The sequence below is a fragment of the Anabas testudineus genome, chromosome 17 (genome assembly GCF_900324465.2).
Source record: "Anabas testudineus chromosome 17, fAnaTes1.2, whole genome shotgun sequence".
NCBI classification, from domain to species: Eukaryota; Metazoa; Chordata; class Actinopteri; order Anabantiformes; family Anabantidae; genus Anabas; species Anabas testudineus.
Genome location: NC_046626.1, coordinates 20,862,128 through 20,887,189, shown reverse-complemented (window position 1 = coordinate 20,887,189; position 25,062 = coordinate 20,862,128). Strand labels below are relative to the sequence as shown.

Below are 25,062 nucleotides of genomic sequence, written 5' to 3'. Positions count from 1 at the left end.
AAAATTCCTTTTCTGCAGTACGAGGATGAGGATCAGTCAGGCCTAGACTTGGACAGTGTTGGTTCAGAGCTGAATCTCATCCAGGACTATATCGACATTGTTTTCGAGGACGTCTTGTCCACAATTTCCTCCCCGTCACCTTCTGCCACATCGCCTGAGGACGGGTCCGGCTCCGACACCGAGAACTCTTCGTCTTCCCTCGGTTCGTCACCTGCCTCAGACAGCACAGATGGACACATGACGAATTCAGACCGTACCGACAACGTGCAGGACGAGGCGGCAGAGTGGCAGCTGTGAAGCTGTGAGCAAGCATCTAATAAACAACTGCATTATGCAAAACACTTAAATCACATGAAAGGCTCTGTGCTGCTCATGGTTCCATGGTATGAGCATAAACAGTTGAAAACAGTTTCTGGGTTTCTGGCTAATGGCTAATTGCTATGACAGCACTAAAACAATGTTACGCTAGCTGTTCAGTCTTCTTTGGCACATCATTTACTAACTGATTATCTCTGGTGAACACTTTCTGAGACAGCAGCTCCCTCCATCTACCTGTAAGTGGTGAATCAGTGAATCACATGAGCAGTAGAGGATCACTGAGTGTTAATAATTGACATCTACATTCTTCATTGTCTAAACTTCACCCACTGATTATCAGGGCTGCTACTTGTGCAGTGTTTTCTGTAGATTTTACTTGTTTTCTAAATAATTTGTCCAGAATTTGCTGTTAAACTCTGTTAAACAGAAACGTGTAATAACAGCTGCAGTTCATGTTTTCATTCTTCCTCTATGTATCTATCAATGTCACCTTCTTCCTCTTTTAGAAAAGTATGTTATAATAGTTTACACTGTCCTACACTTGACACATCTGCCGTTTCATATTTTAAAACACTGCACCTCCTCTCTGGGAATCCTTATCCTGTCTTCCAGCTCATTATAACCCTGAGGTGCTGCATTGATCCAGATTTACAACAGATCAAAACCCATTTCTTTTCTAACTCTTAACCTGCAGGTTTTTCTGTGACACAGTTTTAAACTCTTCTGCTGCTTCCCATGACTACAAATAATAAAAAAGTCATTGTGCTGCAGTTTCTCTCCTCCAAAAAAAGACGTGGAACACAGAAGATCTAAAAGAATAATTAAGTGATTGTAGATTTAGGATTAGTTGCAGGGAAGGTTTTACTTAAAACCAAGGCCAGCTGGAGGAAGTCACTTTAAGGCAACAAGATGGTGGAAGCTGCTAAAATTAATACAACGTGACACTTATCTTGTGGCAAAGCTTAAAAAACACAACCTAATACAATCCGTGCTTCATCCTCGCAGCAGGGAACACTAACCAACAATAGATTAAGAAAGTACAATAGGCTTATTGTCACTTAATGACAAGTGTGATATCTGGTGGTTACAGTATTGTCTCTCTCAGCACAAATCACACCTAACAGTCTTATTTTGTTCTGGTTTCATTTGCACAGTTCCACCAAAATGGTGAATAGTTGGACTGAAGGAGACAACATAATTCTTGTTTGTATTCTTGTTCTACTGTTTACTAGTAAAACCTTTTATACCAGGGATTAGAGCTACTTGGGGATGTGAGTTGTAAAAAATAAAAGCATGTCGGGAATGTGTCCATATGAAAGTTACAGATGAAAATAAAAGATTTTATGAATGAAGTTTTTGTGTTCATGTCATCCTCAGACTAGGCGTGGTAGACCACCCACGGCTGCTCGGTTTGTACCGCTCAGTGGAGAAGTGTGGTTGTCATTTGTGACTCAGGTGTAACAGAACAAACAGGTTGAAACGAGCTTGTTTAAAATGCGACCCCTCCCTGGATAAATAAAGGTTAACCATTACTTGTTTCTTTAAGGACTTGTAGAATCTTTGAGTAATGGCTCCTAATGCAAACCTTTTAGAAATTCCTGCTAGTGTCTATGTGAGTGATCACTTTGTTGAAACACTGAATATCTGACTTACCACCTAACTTTATCCAGCAGACAAATCCTCTTTCAATGTTTCCTGATATTCAGACGTGTGCACAGCCATAACAGTGTGTGACCTGCACTGAGGGGTCAGTGCAAGGTTCGAGTAAGGAACAAAAGATCCCTTAACGGAAGGAGGATGACAACAGTGCTGCACAGATTTCTGTAGAGAAACATGTTACTGTGCCATGTTGACAAGGACTCACAACCACTCTGCAAGTATATGCTGTATTTAATTTATCCATTTCAAACCTGCCACTTTCAGAAAGAAATAATTCCACTATTTAGAAACTGAATAAAAGACCTACTAATCCCATCCCACTTCCCATTTGATTAGGGTTATTAATTCAAGGCCCATCATGCAAATGATTTGCATATGAGCTTGTCATCTACGTCTGTGTTTACATCCTCTGATTAACTGTGTAGCACTGTCAGTGTTGCCCAATTCAAGTGCCAAACATTCCTCCCGATGTAAGTGCCAAGTGGAATTCAAGGGCCTGGACATGTGCCAGACTCACTGCTTGACATTTACTCTTAAGAGAATTAACAACTGCCCCGGCCTGCTGTGCTGTGCGGGGCAAAGGCTATGATCTGAAGTTATAAATATTCAGAGAAGCAGGGGTGGGAGGTTTCAATCAAGGAGGCAGGCTACAAAAACAGAGCCGGAGAAGGAGGGTGCTCAAGTTGTGAGGCTTCATCTGTGTATTTCTTTCCATTACTTTCCATTATTCAAAATTCAAGATTCAAAAAAACTTTATTAATCCCAGAGGGAAACTGTTTTGCTTCATTACAGTTGTTCTCAACACAGACAGTAAGCCTGAGAACAAAGCGAAAGTAACTGTAATGAAGCAAAACTATTTCCCTTACAGTGTCATCGTTTCTCTCTTCACATCACTGACTCCCCCATAAAGAAAAGAAAAACTACTTTACTACTATTTATTCATAACAAATAATATAAAATGAGTTAAACTGAGTTTTCACCCAAACATTCTTATCTACACTAACAAAGAGATGAAGCGTTTTTACTTTCATTTTACTTGTAGAAGGTAATAATAAGAATCTGTAAACTTTCAGACAGACTTCAGAGCGTTGTATCTACCTCACACATGAAAACTCAAAACACAGAGTCCTATGTCAAACATTATGGTATATGTAAAGGTTTAAAGCTATCAGATACAAAGGAATCTACCCCTCTTCCACCCTTGTGTCCCTACATTCAACTCCACTAATGCTGCAGCTTTTCACTCAGAAATAAAAAACCCCAGAGTGAAATCACAGAGAACACTGGCAGAAGCAAGCACCTCAATGGCACTGGGCCAGACAGAACACTGTTCCTATTCAATGGAAGGCTTGTATCTGATCACAACAGGCAGCCACAGTTTTCCATACTACTACTACTAAAAATAAAATTACACTGCATGCACACTTAAAACGGAGGCAGGTACCATTAATCAGATTTTATTCAGCGTTTAGGCTTTAAAACCACCACACAACACCACCTTTATTCCAGTTTCAACCTGAGAGAAACACAGTTTGCATTGTGAGGTGGGAGTCGAGAGCTCCTCGTCATATAAATTACTCATCTGATGAGCAGAATCAAACAAAAAGGCAAGCTATGCAAAATGCAAAAGAACAAGAGGATCTTGCGATGGGACAAAAGCAGGAGATTACAGCCTGTAGCCTGATTAACACAATGAATAATAAAACAACCACAATGCAGGCTCAAGTCTTTCAATTCCACCTCCTGTGCAATGGAACCCAAGGCGGTCTGAGAGGAAAAAGGGATGAAGAGGATGGATAGAGGCGAGGAAGTAAAGAAGACAACCTGTCTCACAGGAGACAGAAACAGAGAGAGAAGGTAAATTTCATGAGCCTGCAGTTTCGCCTCCAAACAAACTGAGTCATCATGTTGGATATTTATTCCCACGTTGTTCCACAAAGACCTTCTTTCTTTTTCCATAAAACACTGAAAACAGGATTCCATCACAGCACCAAACATGGCTGCTGATCGGGTTCATACTGTCATCTGTAATCAACCAGATGACAATGATATAACTAACTATTATAGCATAATAAGGTAAATACAAACTCTGAACCTGCTACAGTAGCGAGCAGCGTAATAGTGAAAGCAGAACCCACCGTCTTCCAGAGCATCACTGCTATGACCTTCACACAGGCTGTACATTAACAGGCTGATGCTAGTAATCAATAGAAACAGAAAGGAAGCTGGGAGAACATGTTTTCTCACCAAACAGCAGCGAGAAAGAGATAAGAGAACAGAGAACAGAGAGAAAGTCTGAGTAGCTCACTTTATCTACATGTTAACCCAAAACTGATTTTTGTTTATGTTCATTTCTTTTGCTCTTGAATTACTGAGTTTGAATAAAAACTCAGTGTACGTTTGATTTTATTCTCCTGTTATTTGTTTAGTTCCATTCTTATTACCAGAGAAGCAGTCAAATCAGTTCTCCGTTTTGTCAAGTGTAATTTAAATTGAATTCAATGCTAATGATTACTGAAGGAACTCACAAAAGCAGCAGACTGTGGTTGCTATATTCAAAGTGAACCATGGCACAGTCAAGTTCACGTGCTGACATTTTGTGAGCTGTTTGTTACTTCTGCTGTAGAAGAGCCTGTCAACCATCTAATCATGTAATGTTCACAGATAAATGCCTTATCAGAGCAAATTGTCAGTTTCACTCCACTAAGCTTAATAATAATGTAAAACAGAGATCCACTCCAACCCACCTCTGGCTCACGCTCACTGTGCCAAGTGCTCTTTGGCTGCAGCTAAACCAAGTACATTATGGTGGTTATTTTAATCTTTTTGGCACACTGTGTAAGAGTTCATATTCCTTAAACTAACTGTCCTGTCAAACACACTGTACATTCATTATACTGCCATACATGCTGTGCATACTTTGTATTTAAGGAAATTCTTCTTCAGTGCACGGTGAGTGGAAAATGACATGATTGAAGAGGACAGTTTGGAGGTTTTGGACATAGCAACTTATTCCTCTGTGCAAAGGCAATCCTCTGACCTCGTCAGAACAGGAAATTACAGCAAAATTGCTATTTAAAACCAAGCTCTTTAACAATGGACGTAAAAACAGACAATAAAAAAAAATGACGATGAGACTTGACTCATCGTCAAAATAAGTCAGTTTGGCAGAGCGAAGACTGTGCTGGTGAACTAGAGGAAGCTAGAATCTAGAACATTACCATTAGGTCTGCCTGCCAGAGCACTTGTGGTCCAACTTCTTTTAATCCTTAAACAACGAGTACAGTCCAAGTGGGAACAGATGATCCAAAAACTCTTAAGATAGCTTTACAGAAGGCTGGGAACTAAACCTGGCAACAGTCCACGTGTGGCTCAGTCGATAAATAAGCTAAGGAGGGTACAAATTATTTAAGTGGAACAAAAACATTTCGAGTGGAAGGTAAAGCTTCAACAACTGATTAGCCCCCCACAGAACAGAGTTGCTGCACTACACATTTAGGAGTGACGTCCACTGATCTATCAGCAGAGTTAAGTCCACTTTGGCATTCAACTGTCAGACATTTTAATTTCAGTTTTGTTGTTTATCCAGGTATGATAAGCAACAGGACAGAGCCATATTCTTATTTGACATCTATAGAATCCACAAGAGAAGCAGCAAAAGAGACAAAAAGGCAGAGATGGAACCAGAGGTTCAGGTGAACTGGAAACCAGTCATAAGATCAGCTGAGACATTTGATCCTCTGAGTGCTGCCATCCATTACAGACCCATTTTTGCAAAGCACAACTGAACGCTGCCTTCAGAATAGGGAAGACAGGGACACAAGGGCAGTATAATAGCATCAATTAGGCATGTTTGTTGTCCTCTATTGATTCCCTGAAGGAGGAATTAGTTTTCTTCTGGACCCACCTGCAAAGTGACTTTGCTGGTAAGACATTTGTTCATCTCTCCAATATCAGAGTCATTGTTTTAGACATAAGACCACTATAATCACATTACAGTGGAAGCAGCCTTAATCAGATTGTCTCCCATACCAGAGTCACTTTAATATGTGGTTCTAGATTCAATTCATTTACAATCACTTTCATTGACCATTTTTGAAAACTGGTGAGAACCATATTAGTTTTTATGATGATTAACCAGAGTCTGGATCTGTTAAGATTCACATCCTGCAGCTCAACTCAGGACACTCAATGTGTATATGAAAACATGACCGTAGCAGTAACTCTAGATAGAGCTGAATACATAACAGTGCTGTCATAAAACACAGCAGTGGCACATGAGCTTTTTAACTGGGCAGCAGCACCACTACAAACACAAACTGATAATAAAAGCCAGTGTGAAGCACCAAAGGTCAAACGTACCTGGCTTGCTGACTGCAGTTTGAGTCGCTTCTTGATAGCACGGTGGTGTTTCTGCATCTCAGTGCACCTTAAAACTACATACAATCCTCCGATCCTCGTCCCGTGCAGCAGCTAACACAGCAAACAATGTCACAGACAACCTGTGTGCACAAGTAGTTTTATGCATCTATAGAATCACGTGTGCAGCTACAAGTCTGCATGTGTGAGTTTGTGACATTTTATATAACCGTGTATGTGTGTAGTCTGTTGAGTACATTTACATACTAGTGCATGTGTGTAACTCCACTCTAGTTCCTGATAAAGGCCTGAGCCACACACACTGCAACACAATAACCTGTTCTCTAACTCCAAACAGTGCATATCAGATGTCCGCAGTCACTGGTGATTGGAAGCCTGGCACAACACTATACTGGCAACAAGAACCTCGAACAGGTATTGAATCATCTATAAAGTTCTGATATTTTCATATTGAGGCAGTGGTTATGACATAGGTACCTTCAGGCAAAGCACTTTGTCAAGGTGAAATGGACCTAACTTTTTGAGAGATGAGGAAACTCTTGTTGGAACATGATATTATAGTATCAAGAATTAATTGCTCATGCTTGAAAATGGCAAATGATTGATCAGTTTTCAAAATTACAGTTCTTCAAACTAACAATCTACATTACTCCAGAAGTTTCAATGGGGCTACAAACCATGTTCGACCTGTAGAGGGTGACACCCATCTTCTAAAAAGTGGAAATCTAATAGTCCAAAATGTAGAAGCAGCAGGGTTTAACATGACGGTTGTCAACACAAAAGACAAAGCTAAAGGTGCAGATCACCAAGTGAATGTCAGGCATTGAGGATTGGTTAATCCAAAATGAGAGCACTGGACAGAATCCACAGCTGTCTGAGATCAGATGAACACATCACTGGGCCTGAATAAAGTGAAGTCATCACAGTATCGACAGCTGAAATGTCAACACAGCCCCTGTATTAGACATTCTGTGTCATATTCCACTGACTAGTTCATTTTTAGACCTTTTATAATCTAGTAATTTCAGGTCTTCTGCCCTTTTGCAACTGTAACAATAAACTGTAGAAACTCTACAGTGAGCCAAGTCACCGCACTGGAATTTAGTGTGTCATACACTAAGCTATTTCAGTGAATTCAGCCCCATCTGCAATTTGCAGAGGGAAAAGCAGGCACCCAGATTCGTCAATTCTGTTCAAGTGTGGTCAGAGATGTATCATTTTACAAAAGACTGACACTGGAGGCACTCCTTAAGATGTGAAAGATTGATTGCTATCAGGAGACAATCTTGTGGTTACTCTCATCTGGCAGAATTTGACAGGAGGATATCCTGTCTGTCAGGTGGAAGTCTTACACACAAAACCCTCAGCTGCTTTAAAGAACTGGTTCAAATGAAATAACTTCCTTCCTTTCCAGAATGAACTGTTTATCATAAACCACATGCTTAAACTGCCGGAGCTGTTTTGCCAAACAATGATATTTGGGGAGTTGTGTCTAAGAGACCATGCGTTCCTCCCCTGGGCTGGGATTTGTTTCTGAATTACCCGAGTTTCAAATGGTGATATGATAAAAATTATTCAAAACCTAAAATAAACATATTTAATACTTTCTTGTGTTCATGACATCTAAACAACAACTCCTCCTTTTATGGGGGGAGCCACAAATCTTTCAGAAGATAGTAGCAGCACAGCTGTGGCCATGTGTTCCCAAAACTCCTCGCTCACAACAGCTGACCCCGAACCAACACTCAAACCTCTTAATCTCTGTTAACACAGCCTCAAACTTGGCTTTGTTCTGACCAGCACTGATATAAGCTCAGCCAAGAAAAGCTTTGGTACTCCTACACGGCGACACATCCCAGGCTGTCCCTGTGGACAACAAACACAACCCACAACCATGGAGACAAACTGACATTGTCGCTATCAGCTCCCAGGTGGCACTAGGAGTTCTCGCTTCAGCCAATGGTAGAATGAAATAAGGGGTGCCAGGAGGAAATGGTCTAAGGAGAGTAAGTGTGAAGATGGTGGAGGAGAGTAGGATGTAGAAATCTGAAGCCAGCTTGTTATTTTCCTGGTGGTGCCAACAAATGTACTCATATGTGATGATAAAGGTAAATGGAACAAAGTGCTGATGGTAAAGAACCTATGAAAGAGAAAACAGAGCACAGGCTTAAAACTGAGAGAGAAAGAACACTTCAGAAATGTATGATCCTCCTGTGACAAATGGTGATGCCAGTAGTGGCAGTGAAATGACAGAGTTGTTGGGGTTGATGGAACCAACCTTATTATGAGGCAACACGCTGACAGATTTTAGGCAAGAGCAGTCTTTTCCTCCTAAGAGGCAGCAATAAATAAAATTAAACTACAGCAAAAACCAGTTCTTCATTCACAAGCAGCCTTAGGAGAAAGTACTCAACCCATATTCGCATATCATCACACATAATGTATGCATTGGCCTTGCATAATTGCTGTGAAAGCTGTCAATTGTGACAGTGAAGGTCCAAAAACAACAAAAACAGGTCACAATCCTGAAAAAAAAATGTATTGATAACCACTATTCAGCACAAACAGCACCCACAGCCATGTGCATATATTAAAAACAACCACAGTTCCTTTGTGGATCAAATCTAATTGCTCGTTGATCTACATTAAACGTGCATGTGGACTACATTTGTCCAGAATGGAGTTTCAAACTAATTCTTGGAGACATACCTACCTCTCGGCTCTGCAGTGATCACACACAAAACCTTTCTGCACTAATACACTGAAAATCTATTTCAGACATGAATATCTCTCTGTCTCCCTCTTTTTTAAAGAACTCATGTCATTTGGCACCATCAGATCCAAACATGTTGCAACAGAGGCCGCACACACCTCAGCCATTCTCCCTCCCATCTGAGATGAAAAGGAGGCTTTCAGGAGGTGAGTCACATTAGAATCAGAGGCTTCTCCTATAAAAGCATCTGGTGACACCTAAACCACAAATGTCACTGGTCTCGGAATAAAAACAACTTACGCACGTACCACTCCTGATCCACTTATGAAGCCCAATGTTATCTGAGGGATTGAGAGATGTTGTACAAGAGGATTTGTGGGGGTAGAAGTAGTAGGAACAGTTGGTCAATGGGCAGACAGCGGTGCATGAGATTATTTTGTCAAGCATGGACTCACACACCGAGTCAGAAACGGCTCCCTGTCTGCCAGCACCATGTGACAGCTCAACAGTGCAGAGCAATAACTGCCAACGACCTGAGCCGTATCAGATTACAGCTCTGCAAATGGAAAAAGCAAAAAGAAGGAGGCTTATTTGTAGTGGGCTGAGATGGGTCCTATTATACATCACTGCAAGATCAGACAGAGGAAGAGGAGGTCTGGTAAAGTCAAAGCTCACTCCTCCACTGGGATACAGAGAAATACTTAGACTCAACTACAGTATATGACTTTGACACTGAAATATCTATAACATCATTTCACATGAGTGTAAATCAACAGTAAAAGCTATGAAAACCAACACCAACATCTTACAGTATGCTGCCAAGGTAAATATTTAAATTTAATATTTAAATATTTAAATTGGCTCAACGATGTGTTGTGGTGAGTTGCGGTTATTAGGGAGAAGTCTGAAGACAAACAGTTAACTCTGCTAACCCTAACACTGTATTTGTCATCTGATTGTTCAACAGCTGTTGTGGGAACCATCTATCTTGCTGTCAGTATTGGAACCATAAGGGAAGTTCCTTTATTGTTGCTGTAGACTGAAGACATTTGGGTTTGACATCAAAAGATGAATATGATTTAAAAAAAAAAAAAAGATCAGATGAGATTTTAGCTTTTATTTCCAGGTGTGAACATCTGGATCTGATACACAACTTAGAAGATAGCACCTTTTTTTTTAACCAACCCATTTTTCATGTACTTTTGGAGGGGGGTGTACATGTAGTGTATTTATATCGTTTAAACTACAGTAAGGGAATATTGCTGTGTGCTTACATCTCAGTACCGCTCATGTGTTCTGTAGTCTGCTGTCTTTTGATGTTTTGAGTGTGTGGGTCGCATGCGCCACTAACTCACAACAGCTGGTGAACTGACAAAGAAAAATAGTGAATGAATCAGACTTTAAAAAAGGTCAAGATTATGTGCAATCACATTCCTGCTGAGCTCAGGACATTTCTTCTCTACATTTGCATTCAGTCATTTGGCAGAAGTATTTATCCAAGGCCACTTACAAGAAGGCAAAAAGCAGCAAATGGCTAAGTTGAGAAAAAGTCATGATCACAGTAACAAAGAAAAAACATCAACAGAAACCCAGGCCTGGAGAGAACGGCTGTACTCCATATCATCCCAGATATATCATGATAATTTCTCCACATGACAACAAGTTATCATATCACATATTGAAGACGACATTGTCTGAACATGTGTGCACGTGTCTGCACAGTGAAACACCACCGGACCAACAAGCATGGCAACTTGTTTTTTCTTAAAAACACAACAAGCAAGGCGGAAGTCCGAGGCAAAGGCGTAACATCAATCCAAACAGTTCACAACAACAAATTGAGGAAATGAGAAAATGAGAAAAGAAAATGAGCCCTAGATACAACGACTAACCATTCCAGAGTGACTGTGCTTTAAGCAGAACTGCAAGTCAAGGTGTGGTGTGAGCCCATCAGTTAACATCTACAGGGACTGTAGAAGCCTGTACAGACAGAACATGGGACATACAGGCCCAGACAGGCAGAAAACACAATATAGTACAGTCACTGATGGCTTACAGAGACTGTTGCGTAACTTTGGACGCACTTCACACAGAGACAACCCTGACAGCTAGACTGAACAACTCCCTTTTAAAGTTTATTGGAAAAAAGATGGAGAGACTTAAAGGGAGACATGAGTGTGTATATCCATGTGTGGGCCAGCAGGGCAGCAGAGTGGTTATCCTACAAGCAGGATGTCAATCCCAGCTGCAGCCGGGGTGTGTAATTCTACAGCCACGTGTTCACAAGAAAGACACTGTACCCCTACCTTTTCAGTCATCTGTTCTCAATGCTGTGATAACTAGAACTGCATTGTTAGTTGCTCAATATCAGTTCAAGATAATACTGAGCAATAGAAAAACTGGCAAAATAATAAACTGCCAGAAAGCAAAGAAAATTATTGTAGGGAGACTTAATTCACAAATCAATTGCTTAAGACTTTAATCCTCATTAAAGACATATGACGTGCATGTATGTGCATGTATAATAATGTATAATGAAGGATGCACATAGAATGTATGGATGTGCTCATGTGAATTAAAGCTGAGAGAACAGGGGTGGAGAAGCTTAGTTAAAAAGTGGGTTGTGAAGTTAGTGGGGGAGGTAACGGAGCTGGGATGTAGAGATGCATGTGGGCAGAAGGGAGGTTGGAGCACTGGGAGACGGAGAGGCAGAGGCAGATTGCAGTCACTTCTTCCTCCTGAGTCTGGAAATGAACTTGACGATAGTAGTTACTTTAAGAGAGGAGAGTTTCCTTTGGCTCTCTGATAGATATGATGAAACCACACAGTCATAACCTTGGAAGTATCCAACATCAATCTAGCATTTGGGTCAGAAGTGATTCATGGCTGCAATGTGTCTCACAATGTGGTGTATCCTAAATGAATCAATGATATCCCAAATATTCCCAAATACAACAAAGCAGCAGTTGTTTCCTTCTTTTAAAAATGCATCCATCTATGCGCACAAGCAGCAGTGCATTCATTTACCCTCTGCGTGTCCCACTACTGATGATGTAAGAGGATAAACCACAGGGGTCAGGACACAGTCTGGTCCAATGAGACAACAGACACAGATATACAGTACATGATAACAAAGAACTTTTTTGCATCCAAAGCAGCTGATGCATCCAAACTAGCCTGTACAAAAGTAAAACAAAAGACAAGTTGGAATGCCTTCATCATGCAGCCAAAAACATCAGCATGACTACATGATCTTGTTGGAGACATTAGGATGTTTTTCCCTCTGACTTGTCTCTAAGTGTCTTCTATGGTTTTAGACATTTCAAATGTTAAGTATTATTTTTCCATTCTTGCATCCTGCAAAAACAATAGTCATTACAAAATGTAGGCCTATGTTAATGTGTACCACTGCTGAAGTGTTCATTTTTAATGGAGTTATGTTAAAATGGGTCCAAGTCTATCTTTCTATCTCTCTAATGGTTGAATAATCCACAACTACGAAATGGGAGTAAAACAAAAACAGACAATAATTCATGTGCTGTTTATAGAGAACCAGCTGGACTCAGGCACAAGCCGTCACAATCTTTGGCAACAGCAAGGCTTTTTCCATCCATCAAGGCGGGATGGTGAAGATAGAGGTATTTGCAGCATCTGTATCCATGCCAAGCTTTCACAAGCTTCCCTGGACACTGAACTTTGACCAGATTTTCAACTGAGAAGAAAGGAAACAGCATGTTGGCTAAAGTCTCTGACCACGCAAAGACAGTTTTCACTGTTGGTGAAACCTGAAGAGATAAGGAAGATAACTGCTAAAAGCAGTTAAAGTTAGTTTTCAGCTGTTATCTGTGAGCTACGTGAATGGGTTAGTAAGGAATCTGGCCATTTGTCTGACCTCCAGAAATGACCAAGCATCAACTGTGAGACTACCTCCAGGGTTGTGACACAGCAGGCCACGCTCCTGCAGCAGGCATGTAATTGGGAAATAAGTAGGGCGTGTCACTTCGAAGCTGCAGTCACTTTAAATGTAAATCAAGTGGCACAAGATTGTGACATTTCTGCTTAGAATCACTTTCAGCTGCACAGGTCAATGGCTAAAAGCAGTAATAATATTCATATCCAAAGGCACAGCTGCTATTTTTACAGCCAGGGCTACATCATTCAAGAAGGGAACACGTGGATGAATTGGAAAAATATGTGAAACAGTGACTCCTTTGAAGCGTTTTCTTCATTTTTAGAAGTGCAACAGTTCTGAACAGAGGCCGAAACCGCAAAACACACTTTCACAGTCTTCCGTCTTCCAGAAAGGCGTCACAACCCCCCTCTCCAACCAACCCACTGCCACCAGGCTGCAGACACCCCACTTCTTTTACGGTGAAGTCTCCTACACATGAAGAGTGGTTCCATGATGCCTGTGAATTCAATATAATATCCTGGTTGTTATGAGAGGACCCAACACTTGCCTTTCTACACAAGGTTTATGTTTATATTAAGAAAGTAACACTGTGCCCAGGGAGCCATCTGTCAGCAGCTGCTCTGGTGTAATGCATTCAAGGACAGTGTAGAGTGTAGTTTATCCGTACTGTGAGGCATTCAGGAACAGGACATCTGTGTTTCAACAGTCTCCAGTCCCATAAAACAGAAACAAAACAAAAACTGAGATATGAGCTAAACCATGGCTCAGAAATCTAAGTCTGAACCTAACGTAACATAATGATTTACCACCTCAACACTTTAGATCTGGTTAGGGTTAGGGTCAGGAAAAGGCTCACTGTCAACATTAAAAGAAACACCGGTGGACACCAGTCCAAGAGTAAAGTGAACAAGTCTAAGGCAGAGATGCAGGGCACGGTTCAATACATGGACAGTCTAAATGGGACACTTGTTACCAATAAATGGCCTCCTCTTTGAAATGCCAGGCGTGTTGGGTTTTGTGTCCCAATTCATGTGTGTGAGAGGGCAAATGTAAGAGCTTAACGCGCACACACACACACACACGCGCGCACACACACACACACACACACACACACTCTTGTCTGATCATGTCAAAAAGAGGCAGCACTCCCAGGCCAAACCTGACACAGTTTATTGACACAGTAAGCTTTTTATCCGGTGAAGCCTTTTTCTGCACTTCTGTCTGTGATCAGCTGAATTCTAGACACATTCAGACTCTATCACTGTTAATACAACAGACAATGTCTTCAAGTTAAACACAAGCAACTGTCACACTCTCTGTATGCACCTGTGCTGACGTGCAGACACGGAGCATTAATGTGCACATGTAGAAGAATCTCTAATGTCCTCTTAAAAGCACACTTTACTGTAACCCTTTTTTTAAAGCAAGAAATAAAAGATCCTGGGTGCAGAAACATGTCAGCAGATTCCTACAGACAAAACATAACCAGTTGCTGTGTTTGCTCTGAAGTAAGGTCAGTGCCGTGTGCTCGTATGAAGTCTTCCCACACCTACTGTTATCATTTGCTACCGGTCTAAAATATCATGCTCTTGCTTGTCCTTTGCTCTTCTTTGTGTTTTCCCCCTGGACCATATCATGATTAAATGTCTGCTAAATATTTGTATTTCTTCAGATATTCTTTCAACACACGACCACTTGAGTTCTTCCCCTTGTTTTCGTCGCCACCATTTCCATTTAGCATATACAGAAGACAGCAGTGCAATGAGTTAGTTTCTTAAATGAGATATTTCTGAGGTTCCCTTCAGCCGACCCAGTTATTGATCATCTACCTCAGTTTCCTCTAGAATATATGTCTCTTGTTCTTTCCTGCAGCCACATTTCATTACACTGAACTGAGTCTGAGACTCTTCTTCTAAGCAGCTGAAGCCGGTTAACAGTTATCTTTACATGTATTCAAACAAGAGGTTTAGATTTCAGATATATTTAAACTATTCTGGTTTACGTGGCCATGACCACCAGAAGGCCATTTGGATACTGGACTCACTGGGGAAATTTTGTCCTGAATCAATTCTTCTTCTCCATTTCTCCTGTCCACTGACTACAGAGTTAATGATGCTAAATGCATAACAGCAGAGTCAGCAATGTCAATCCGATGAACAACCCATGAACTGTGGAGGGAAGAAAACATGAGAAAGCCACACAGAATGTTCTATATCATCTATTATGTCTGTAGTAGTTGAGTTCATCTCTAAATTAGATTAATCACAGACTGTGACCATGAAACACACACCTTCATGACTGATTGAACACAAAACATTGAACGATAATTAACACGACTGCAACTCCACGATACTGATGTTGACAGAGTTAAGAGATCCGTCAGATCTGAAGAGGGTACACAAGTAAGTAAGTAAGTCAACACCACTAATACAACTGAGTGTGGGAACAACTCGCATGGCTTCACCAGCTTTCTGCATACTTACACTAGATATCAAAATGTCTACATGTTGGCAGATCTGGAATTACTGTTTTGACAAATTTTGTATCGTGCTGTCAGACATTGACTAGTGCACTTCCTCACCATCCCCAGCGATGCACACCTCAATCAGTCCCATCTATGCTGAGGCATTGTTCTTTTGCAACAACCAACTTGACCTAAGCTCGTAGGAGTTGACACCCTAACTTGATTTGTTAGCAAACACAGTTGCACTATGTAAGTTGTCAGGTGAGTGGTTCACATCTTCTATGTAGTTTGGATGTGTCACTCAACACATGTCTGTGTGGTGGAGCTAAAATCACAAAGGAAGTTTACACACAAGACAGGAAACAAAGATGAATATCAACATGCCAAAGTCTACATGAGTAACGCTGAAAGACAAGGAGAGAACATGGTGCAGACAGAACACGTCGAGTCAAAACTGGAAGGACATACATGGAGTTTGCATCATCAGTTCATGATGGATTTTCCTGTTGAGTGGTATGTACATCTCACATTAAGTGTTTCTTCTTTGCTCTTGTGTTTTGTGCTACTTCACAAAGCACAGTGATCAGCAGCCATTTAACCTTTGTAACTTAAAAATGAATAAACTAAAATATACACCGTTTACACTGAAAGGACAAAATCACATTTAAAGTTGCTGCACAGTCAGTTTACAGAACACATTTGGGTTTTGTAAATCCCTGATGCTGTGAGTATCTCTCTCTCTCTCTGTGTTAATGGAGACTATTAAACCACTGTGCAGACTACAGTCTGACAAGTGCAGACCAGCCACTTCAAAAACACACCCAAGAGGTGTGAGAAACGGGAGCTTGGGATCATACAGGCAGGACCGAATCAAAGCCTAGTGCTCATCATTTCTACCTTACTTACTAATTTATCAACCAATCATATGAAGGACACTGATGGACGTTTTTGATGTGATCATGTGACAACCTCCCCTTCAGAACTACATCAGGCACAACCAAGACGCAACAGAAAGCAGGGAGAGACATGGCACAAGTGAAGAATGAAGTTCAAGGCCTTCGTGCCTGTGCTCTGACCCAGGGCCAATAATCATCTATCAAAGGCAGAGCTCTCACTTGGCCTGGCCTATATTTAGCAGACAAAGCCTCATCAGCCTAAGTACTGAATTCAATTTCAAGAGACATCATTAATCTACATTCATAAATCATTTGGGTTATGCTAATGTGGACTCTTCATTTCTTTGAGCACCATGTGGTTTTCTGTGTCCAAGCTAAACCTTAAACTCATCTCTGACACTACTATGTTTCACATTTTTGAGCTATGCCAATACAAGCTCTCCATCCCTTTGAAATTTGGAAATTTATTTAGGTTTCCATGGTGAACACACCGAGCTCCGCGTTCTCCTTTCTCTGCATCACTAAACAAGCAGGTTTCTCACTTAGCTACTGGCAATTAACAGCTGGATGAGAACAGCAGGCACAGTTATGCAGGGAAAATGAAATTTTAAGACTCGGGCAAGAAGAATCTCACAGGAATTTCAGAGAAAATAATAAACCAGGATCTAAACAATGAAGCTGCCAAACACGAACAAAAGAAATCTACACCACTACTGCAGACTTGAGAAGAGAACAACAGCTTGGTAAGAATATGAAGTGCTCAGACTGAGTCACATCTCCGGGCTGTATCAAGCTATACGGACAGATACAGTATATGTGCATTTGGCTGCTGTTTGTTCAGTGTCCTGACATTCCTCAGAGACAATCCCCTCCCTGTGCTCCGCGCTCCACACACAGCGAGTCCTTGACACTTCAGTCAGTGTCTGTCCGGTGGGTGGACAAGGGACACTCAGGCCTGTGAACAAGGCCAGTATGCCTGCTGAAAACAAGTGCACATTCATTTTGAATTTAGCTGATACTCTAGTCTAAAGCAACTCGCACAGAGTGAGCAGAGAGGCGGGCAGATGGAGCCATCAGTGACGTTTTATGAACAAATAAAGAAAATAAAAGACATTTCTAACTGAGCACCTGAATATTATCCACCTGAGCTGTTTTCTGACATTTTACAGACCAAAAATATAAATAAGTAGTTTGAACACATGAATACTTGGTGCTGAGAGAGATGCGATTGTAGAGAGAAGTGGATTTTTCCTAAATTGCAAACAAGAGGAGGAAGTTTAAAAGGTAATATCTTTTTTCCACACTGCTAACATACAACCAGAGGACGCACAGACAGTCCTAAGGGAACATAACTCCTTTCTGCATATGGAGACCATGTCTGGGCTTTGCAGCCCCCGTGTTTATTATAGAAGAAAGTTGATGACTACCCAGTTATACTTGGCTAGCTTAGTATAACTATCAGTTGCAACTACTTAAATGTTACCATGGCTCAAACCACAAAACTCCTGAGTAAATTCAACCTGAGTTGAACAGTGTTTTAAATAAAAGCACAAAGATGAATGCTATGTAGTGTTCCCAACACAAGTAATGACACTGTTCTGTAAGCTATCGCTCAAATTGCCATTAACTTCACTAACAGAGGCTGGTGAGGTCCCACACGATTTAAATAGTGAACAAAGTCCGTCTTTATTTGCTAAATATTGTGTTGCCTCTCACCATTCAACATCTAAGTAGTTAAATCTTAAATTCACACGTTGTTGGCTGCTACAGTGACCGTACTCTCCCTGAAACACACAAGCTTTGTCAGTGCCTCAGTGCCATGTCCTGGTGTTCCACAAACACCCATCAGAGAAGACGTGTTTTGGACCTCTGTCATATATAAACTGTCCGTCAGTCTCTGGCCTACTTTGTCTTTTGGCCCAGATGGGGGTACAGTGACATATATAGTCAGCTTTACAGTGTATATGGTGCCAATATTAGGCTGACTGGACCAATGCCAGAGTTCTAAGTAATCTGTTTTCATAGCACTATGTAAACCACTTAAGATCTTAGTGTCATTAAGTCTTATGATTTGGACCCTCATTTATTCAACCCTTCGCCAATTTGGCTCAAGCAAAGGTAACGTGAGGTGAAAATCAGCCTCTGTTGCCACCAGTTCTTTGGTGTTTGGTGCGTCTCACGTCTACAGCACCGCAATGAGAAGCAAAGACCTGTTTAACATTCTTACATTGAACGACCTGTAGGAGGATACCTCATGTACAGAGGAGCTGCAGCCAATCCCAGTCTTCAAACTATCACAGGATGAGCTCAAAATAAGAATACTGGTCTTCCCACCATCTAAAAACTCCATCACGTCACATTTCTCCTTCTTTCTACATTACCAGGACCAAATGCTGCTCCTTTGTACTCAGGACTCCATCACACGGCTCCTGGCAAATTCCAAAAGTCATGTCTTTTTAATTGTGTTTTCATTATCACATCAACATCATGATGTCAAACACTGTGAGGAAGACAGTTCACTTATATACATTCATCATGGCGATGTAGAAATTATTTTAAGTTGAGAAAAAATGTCATTATGCAAATTGTGCAGCAAAGACACAATGAAGATGATGATACATATATCATCATCTGTTAAAAAGAAAATAGAAAAAGTAAACTTTACCACTGTGACTCATCTTTCTTCCTCTTAGGCATTTATGTAATTCATTAGATTGTGTATAACTGCTCACATTCTTTATTTTCAATAGCAATTCTATTTGAAAATAAAACATACTGTTCCTCTTAAGTAGATATGAGGTGTCACAACAATGGTGCCATAATATTTCTTCCACATGGCTGAATTTCTTCAGTTCATTCTAGTGTCTACGTCGTTAACTGACTCCTTTAGGAAACCGACTTCAGTGCCAGTTCATCTTTTAGGACATTTTTCACAGTCGTTTTGTCATGGGCAAAGTCAGCGGCCCAGGGATCATCAGGGAAGCTTTTAATCCTGCACTGTGCCCGTTTTGGAAGGCACCCCTGGCTGGCGCAGCCTGGTGACATGAGGATCAAACAGATGAACTGTAAAATTATTTGAGGCTTATGAAATAGATCAAGTGCACCTACACTGATGGTATGATTACACTTTGACCCAAATGACAACAACAAATAACTAAAAATCTGTCTAAAATTATCTTGATTCATTTTTGAAGTGCACACAATCATCACTGAACAACGGCACAGCAGTCCAGAAGAAAAACATCTGTTTCACTGTGCTGTCTGACACACACGAGTCAGGAAGCAGTCTCTGTCACTATATAAAACAGAAAGTCAGGAGGAGTAATCAGATTACACATCTGCTGTATTTATGAGAGTTGTTCTGAATTTGAACACAGCTTCATGCGGTGTTAACTAAACCAACGGCACACTGTCCTGCTTCAGATCACCTGGATCAGGTGTGTTTAGCCAATGAGGAGCTGTCAATGCAGGAGCAGTTTGAAAACAAGCAGGTAAGAATGGCTCGAGGACAAGAGCTGACTGAACACAACAGATCATTTACTCACACCTAAACCTGCTAAAGCTAAGCTGACAGACACATAGAAACATTCCTGAGTTGAGATAACGTACACAGCCCACACACTGAATAATACACCTACTGTTATACGGCCTAACAGAACAACCTCGAGGAGGCAGGTAAGTTCTTTGGAAGTCCCCTGATTATAACATAATTAGTGCATTTCCTGCATTGTTACCATGAAACAAAACGAGCAATAAACAAGCTTTACCAGATGAAGGAGCAAAGAGTAACACACAAACAGAGTGTGGTAGGTTTTTTTTGTTTTTACAACCACCACAGATTATTGCTCACACCAGACCAGTGACACAGACAAACTGTGAACGCACCCTCTGACATATGACACCATAATCCTCCCTCACTATCATATTGACTTTAATGTCCCATTCATGCATACAGCTATGTGTCTCTTTTCAATAAAAAAGGGGACCAACTTCAAAAGTTGGAGCTTTGCCTTTGAAGATGTGGCACATTTCTGGTGGCCAACATGTTAATCTGCCGGAACAGCAGCAGTTCACACGCACAGCATGCAGACTGAGCATCTCCAGGGCCTGTCCACCATCAAAGGCAGCTGCACACTAATTAAAAACATTTGTCTAATGAATTGTGTAATATCTACCATGCAGAGATGACATCAGCACAGCTTCAACAATAAAGCAGGATGACAGTTCTCCAGCAGGTTTTTCAAAAATAAATATACATAAATACATCTTGCTCTATTTTCAGCCACGTTTCAACCAATAACAGACACCTGCTCCTATTGTCTGAGACAGGTCAAAGTCATGTTTAACATGTCTGCCTCAATTGTGAAGGATGTGCACAATAGGCCAGACTTGTCCGGAGGAAACTCCAGCAGAGTGAAACTGTGAATAGGAATCTGCTACGTTCTGGTGTGGATGTGATGATCCAGACACCTGATATCCCCCAGGACGCTTCTGAGTATTAGGAACTGTCAAAAAAAAGGAAAGATCCAGATCTCATGTATCCTCTGACATGCCAACGCTCACATCACTTGCGGGTTTGGAGCATTAAACCACCAAACTGTTTTCCAGTCGTGGGTGACATTTTAAATACTTGCTGCACTTAGTCAAATGGGCGAGCATTAGTGAGAATGTAGCCCGTGATCGAAAAAGGAGCAGCGGAGGATAATCTGATCCTCTTTTTCGTTAAGATAATCAGAGATATTGAAGCTCAAAAAGCTGCTCCCTGTCAAGTCGAGATTTCTTTGTACAAACAGTATCTGAACACTCATCCCAGGGTCCTCATCTTTCTAATTCCACAGTTATGAGATGGCTTAGAGCCCTCAGAAGTGCAGTGCTTTTTCTCTTCTGCAGGAAGCATTCCTCTGTAATGACAGAGTTACAAGAAGGTCCATACAAACACTGAAGCAGGAGAAAACACCCAAACTAAACTTGGGCCTCTTATTAAGGAGGGCTGGACAAAAAAAAAAAAAAAGCTGTGATCTTCAACACAACATCCAAGTGCAAAACACTTCCTGATGTACTCGCATGACATGAAGCACGAATGTCCTGCTCAGATGAAACGCAGGCTGGGTGGGGACCAGAGCAATAAACGCAGATATGAGTTCATTACATGACACGGGCGCTGTGAGTTGAGGCAGTTTGTTTTGTTGTGGGTGAGAAGTTCATGAGGAGCTTTTTAAATTCAGCTCAAAGCAGAACGAGTACTGGATGTTAGCAGAATGCTAAAAGCTAAAACAAATGTTTCTTCTATTCAATTTAGTTTAGTTTATTTATATCTGTGTCAGATCACAACAAAAATCATCAAGGCAAAAAAAACAACAACATCGAATCCCCAGCTGCATTAATGACTTCAGCTGTAACTACAAAGAGTTAACTTCCAAACCCTGTGTAGAGTTTCGCAATACAAAAATGTATTATTCACATAATAACGACTAAACTGTGTTTCCTAGAGTGTTTAAACTAAATTCCAGGTTTAGTAATAAACTGGATGAGCTGTCACAGTTTGATGGAGTTAATGTTTATTTTTGTTGATAACAACACGTCTTTATACTGTACATTTATTATATCACAATCCTGCTCACAATAGTCACAATATGACTTTTTAAGTTACTGATCTTCAAGATATTTTCAGTTACAATCTCCACCTTGTAGGGGCGCGATGCTTCCTCTGCTGGAATATAATCACATTTTCTGTAAATGTGATGATAATTCTGTGTCTTTCTTACATGTTCTTCTCCTGCAGCGTGTTTGAAACTTAATATCCTAATAGAAAGTTACAGTGACAGTGTCTGTTACAGTTTAGTCAAAGTGAAATGGAGACACGTTACTGTTCCACTCGTCCTGTTTGTACAGTTCAGATCTGTCCGTCTCTGTTTTACTGTGAATGTTTAGTTTCACTGAACATCACCTACATCCACTGCTTTCAAGGGAAGATTTGCATGATGCATGTTGTTTTTTAAGCAAAAGTCTTATTGTGCCTTTCAAAAGCAGAACTATTTACATGTGAAGCGAGCAGCTTGGCAGGGTTCGCTGTGATCAGCTCTCCGTACCTGCCTCTCAGCCTCTCAGAGATGATGCTCCCCTGCTCACACTGAATTATTAAAACCCGAAGAGGAGAGACTCTGACTTCTGGGTCACTATCTCTACAACGAAAACAGACCGCCTCAAAGTTAGAACACGGACAGGGCCACTGTCATAGAATCGGAGGTGCTGATTTAACATATTTGTACCTAAAACTAAACGAGGGCTGATTCAGAAATCGTCTGTTTGTCTTAATTTACGACACTGAATCTACGACTGAGCTAAATTTACCATCAGCACTTTCAATAAGTAATGAGAGTGCATCACATTTAAAATGAGAGCAGCTACAGGCTGAAAATAGAACAGAAATAAAATAGATCTGTACAATAAATGCTTGACCTGCTCTAATCTGATCTGACCAGAGTCTTCAGCTCCTGTAGTTCAGCGGTTATCTGCTGCTACCTCAACATCATGCCACAGGTTCTCTGTAGGTCTTCTATCTCAGAGATTTATGGTTCAGGTCCATGCCTCCACCAGTCAGAGGGAGCTTGGCTCTGCAGTTTCCCTGTGTCTCCTGCAGGGCCTGGTCCTGGTCCCTCCTCAGACTGCTGCTGGATCAGTGATCTAACACAGAAATCAAACAACTTCTCCTCCTCTTGTGTCTGAAGCAGCACTGATTTAACCTGAACTCTCACCTTGGACACTCCAGCGACCCCCCCACCCCACCATGAGCTATGAACAATAAGGATGTGGTGGTGGTTTCCTCACACTGACCCTGGAGCCCACTCTCCTCAGCCTGTGGTCCCTGCTGGCTAGCTGGCTGGCTACTAGCTAATCTCTGCTGGCAACTTTCGGAGGCATCAACCGAGGTGTTTGCTGCTATATTAACTCTGCGAGCCTTCATTTGTGCAGAAATATGTCTGAAATATGTCTGAAGCTCGTGTTTGAAGCTCCTAACGTGAAGCAAACCGCGGACCGCTCCGCTCGGTGCCACAGTTCGAATCCCAGGGGAAGTTTAGAGGGTTTTCCAAACACAGGAGCCACAATGGCGGAGCGCCTTTCTTTAAAAGTAGCAGCACACGGTGAGTAGGAGCCACATGTCGCCCACAGCAGCTCAGAACCTCCACTAACTGTACGAACCGAGCCGAGGAGAGCAGGACCCGGGCACCGCTCCTCGGCCGCTCCGCGTTTGTTCCAAGTTTGCGCCATATTGCGAGCTCCCGCAGAGCCCGGACGGCGCAACATTGTTCCAGGAAAACAAAACGCCGCAAGGAAACAAAGTCGCGGCCACTCACCTTGGCGATGGCCTTCTTATACCTCATGACCGCCTGCTGGACGAGCGTGTGCACTTTAATGTTCCCGTCCCCGCACGGCACCACCACCCGCGTCCTGCCGAAGCACACCGTCACTTTCATGGTTCAGGATCCGAGCTCTCCTCGCCAAGATTCGGCGTAAACCCGAGCAGAGGAGGAGGGTGAGGAGGAAGACAAGCGGAGCATGGGGTTCCGTGTGTCCCGGTGTTCCTTCACACGGACGAGGACTACAGCTCGGTCCGCGTCTCCCCGCCGGACGACATTGTACTGTGTGTTTCAGACCACCTGTTTAGCTTCTCCCTCTCTCTCTCTCTCTCTCTCCCTCTCTCTGTCTCTCTGTGTCTCTCTCTCTCTCTCCTCCTCTCTCTCTCTCTCCTCTCTCTCCTCTCTCTCTCTCTCTCTCTCTCCTCTCTCTCTCTCTCTCTCTCTCTCTCTCTCTCCTCTCTCTCTCTCTCTCTCTCTCTCTCTCCCCCCCCCTCCCCCCCTCCTGCTGAGCTAATGCTCGGTCATGCGTTGCGTTCAGGGGTTGTTGGGCACGCCGCTATCACCGCGGAGCGCACAGATTGAATGAGCAAAAAGTCGTTGTGGAACGTGTCGCGTCGCCTTTTTGTGGATAATAAACGTCAAGTTAATATAAATTAATTGATGAAGATGTTGAAAACATGTTTTTATTTCAAAATAACTCTACTTTGAGTTTGCAAATCTGATTTCTAACGTTGGAGCGGAATTTACGAGGTGTTTTGAAGGCTTCACGGGACCCTGGAAAGCAGTTGCTGCGTGTCCCCCCCCCCAGGGTTAAGATGGGGAACTCTTGGTGCCCAAGAAGGCACTATGAGTTAAAATAATATTAATAAATTATATTGAGTTCTGTTCTGTGCACTGATTGAACGGTGGGTCATACAGAGCCCATCGTGCAGCTCAAGGTTTAGTGGGAACAAGAAAAGAGTTGAAGGCCAGAATTTCAAGTATGTGGAAAGTGTGTGTGTGGTTTACATGGGCACTGGTTAAATGGGATCGCTCTACCACCTGGTGCCAACATGCAGCCGAGAGTCTATTTTAACTCTTAACACAGCTGGAGCACTAACAGGCCACCAACCGCAGCCTCGCCAGCTGTCACAACGAATTAAACAGCATAAACTTTGCAGAATATAGCACTTGTTCATGGGCTATATGTTGTGTTTTTGTCTTTTCATCGTCTCTCTTTTTTTTTTTACATCAAGTAAAACAGAGGAAATGTACACTTCACACAGTCTGACGCTGCCTCCAGAAATGCAACCCGAAACAGGAGGAAGCCAAACATCAAGTCTGTGCAGAAACGCTGTTCTCTGGGCTCAGAATGGAAATGT

At 41.8% G+C, this 25,062-nt stretch overlaps 1 protein-coding gene across 12 annotated transcripts in view; it reads right to left on the bottom strand.

The window, feature by feature from the left end:
• LOC113172001 (partitioning defective 3 homolog) overlaps positions 1–24,031 on the bottom strand; it is a 179,438-nt gene extending 155,407 nt beyond the window's left edge. For 11 of the 12 annotated variants that reach the window (XM_026374766.1, XM_026374770.1, XM_026374767.1 and 8 more), the window contains exon 1: positions 23,699–24,031. In XM_026374766.1, coding sequence (XP_026230551.1) covers positions 23,699–23,818 — 120 coding nt within the window. In that variant the 5' untranslated portion in view covers positions 23,819–24,031. Of the gene's footprint in view, positions 1–6,339; positions 6,412–23,698 lie in introns of those variants that run through there. The other variant, XM_026374772.1, reaches the window with a different exon arrangement.
• Positions 24,032–25,062: the final 1,031 nt, after the last annotated feature.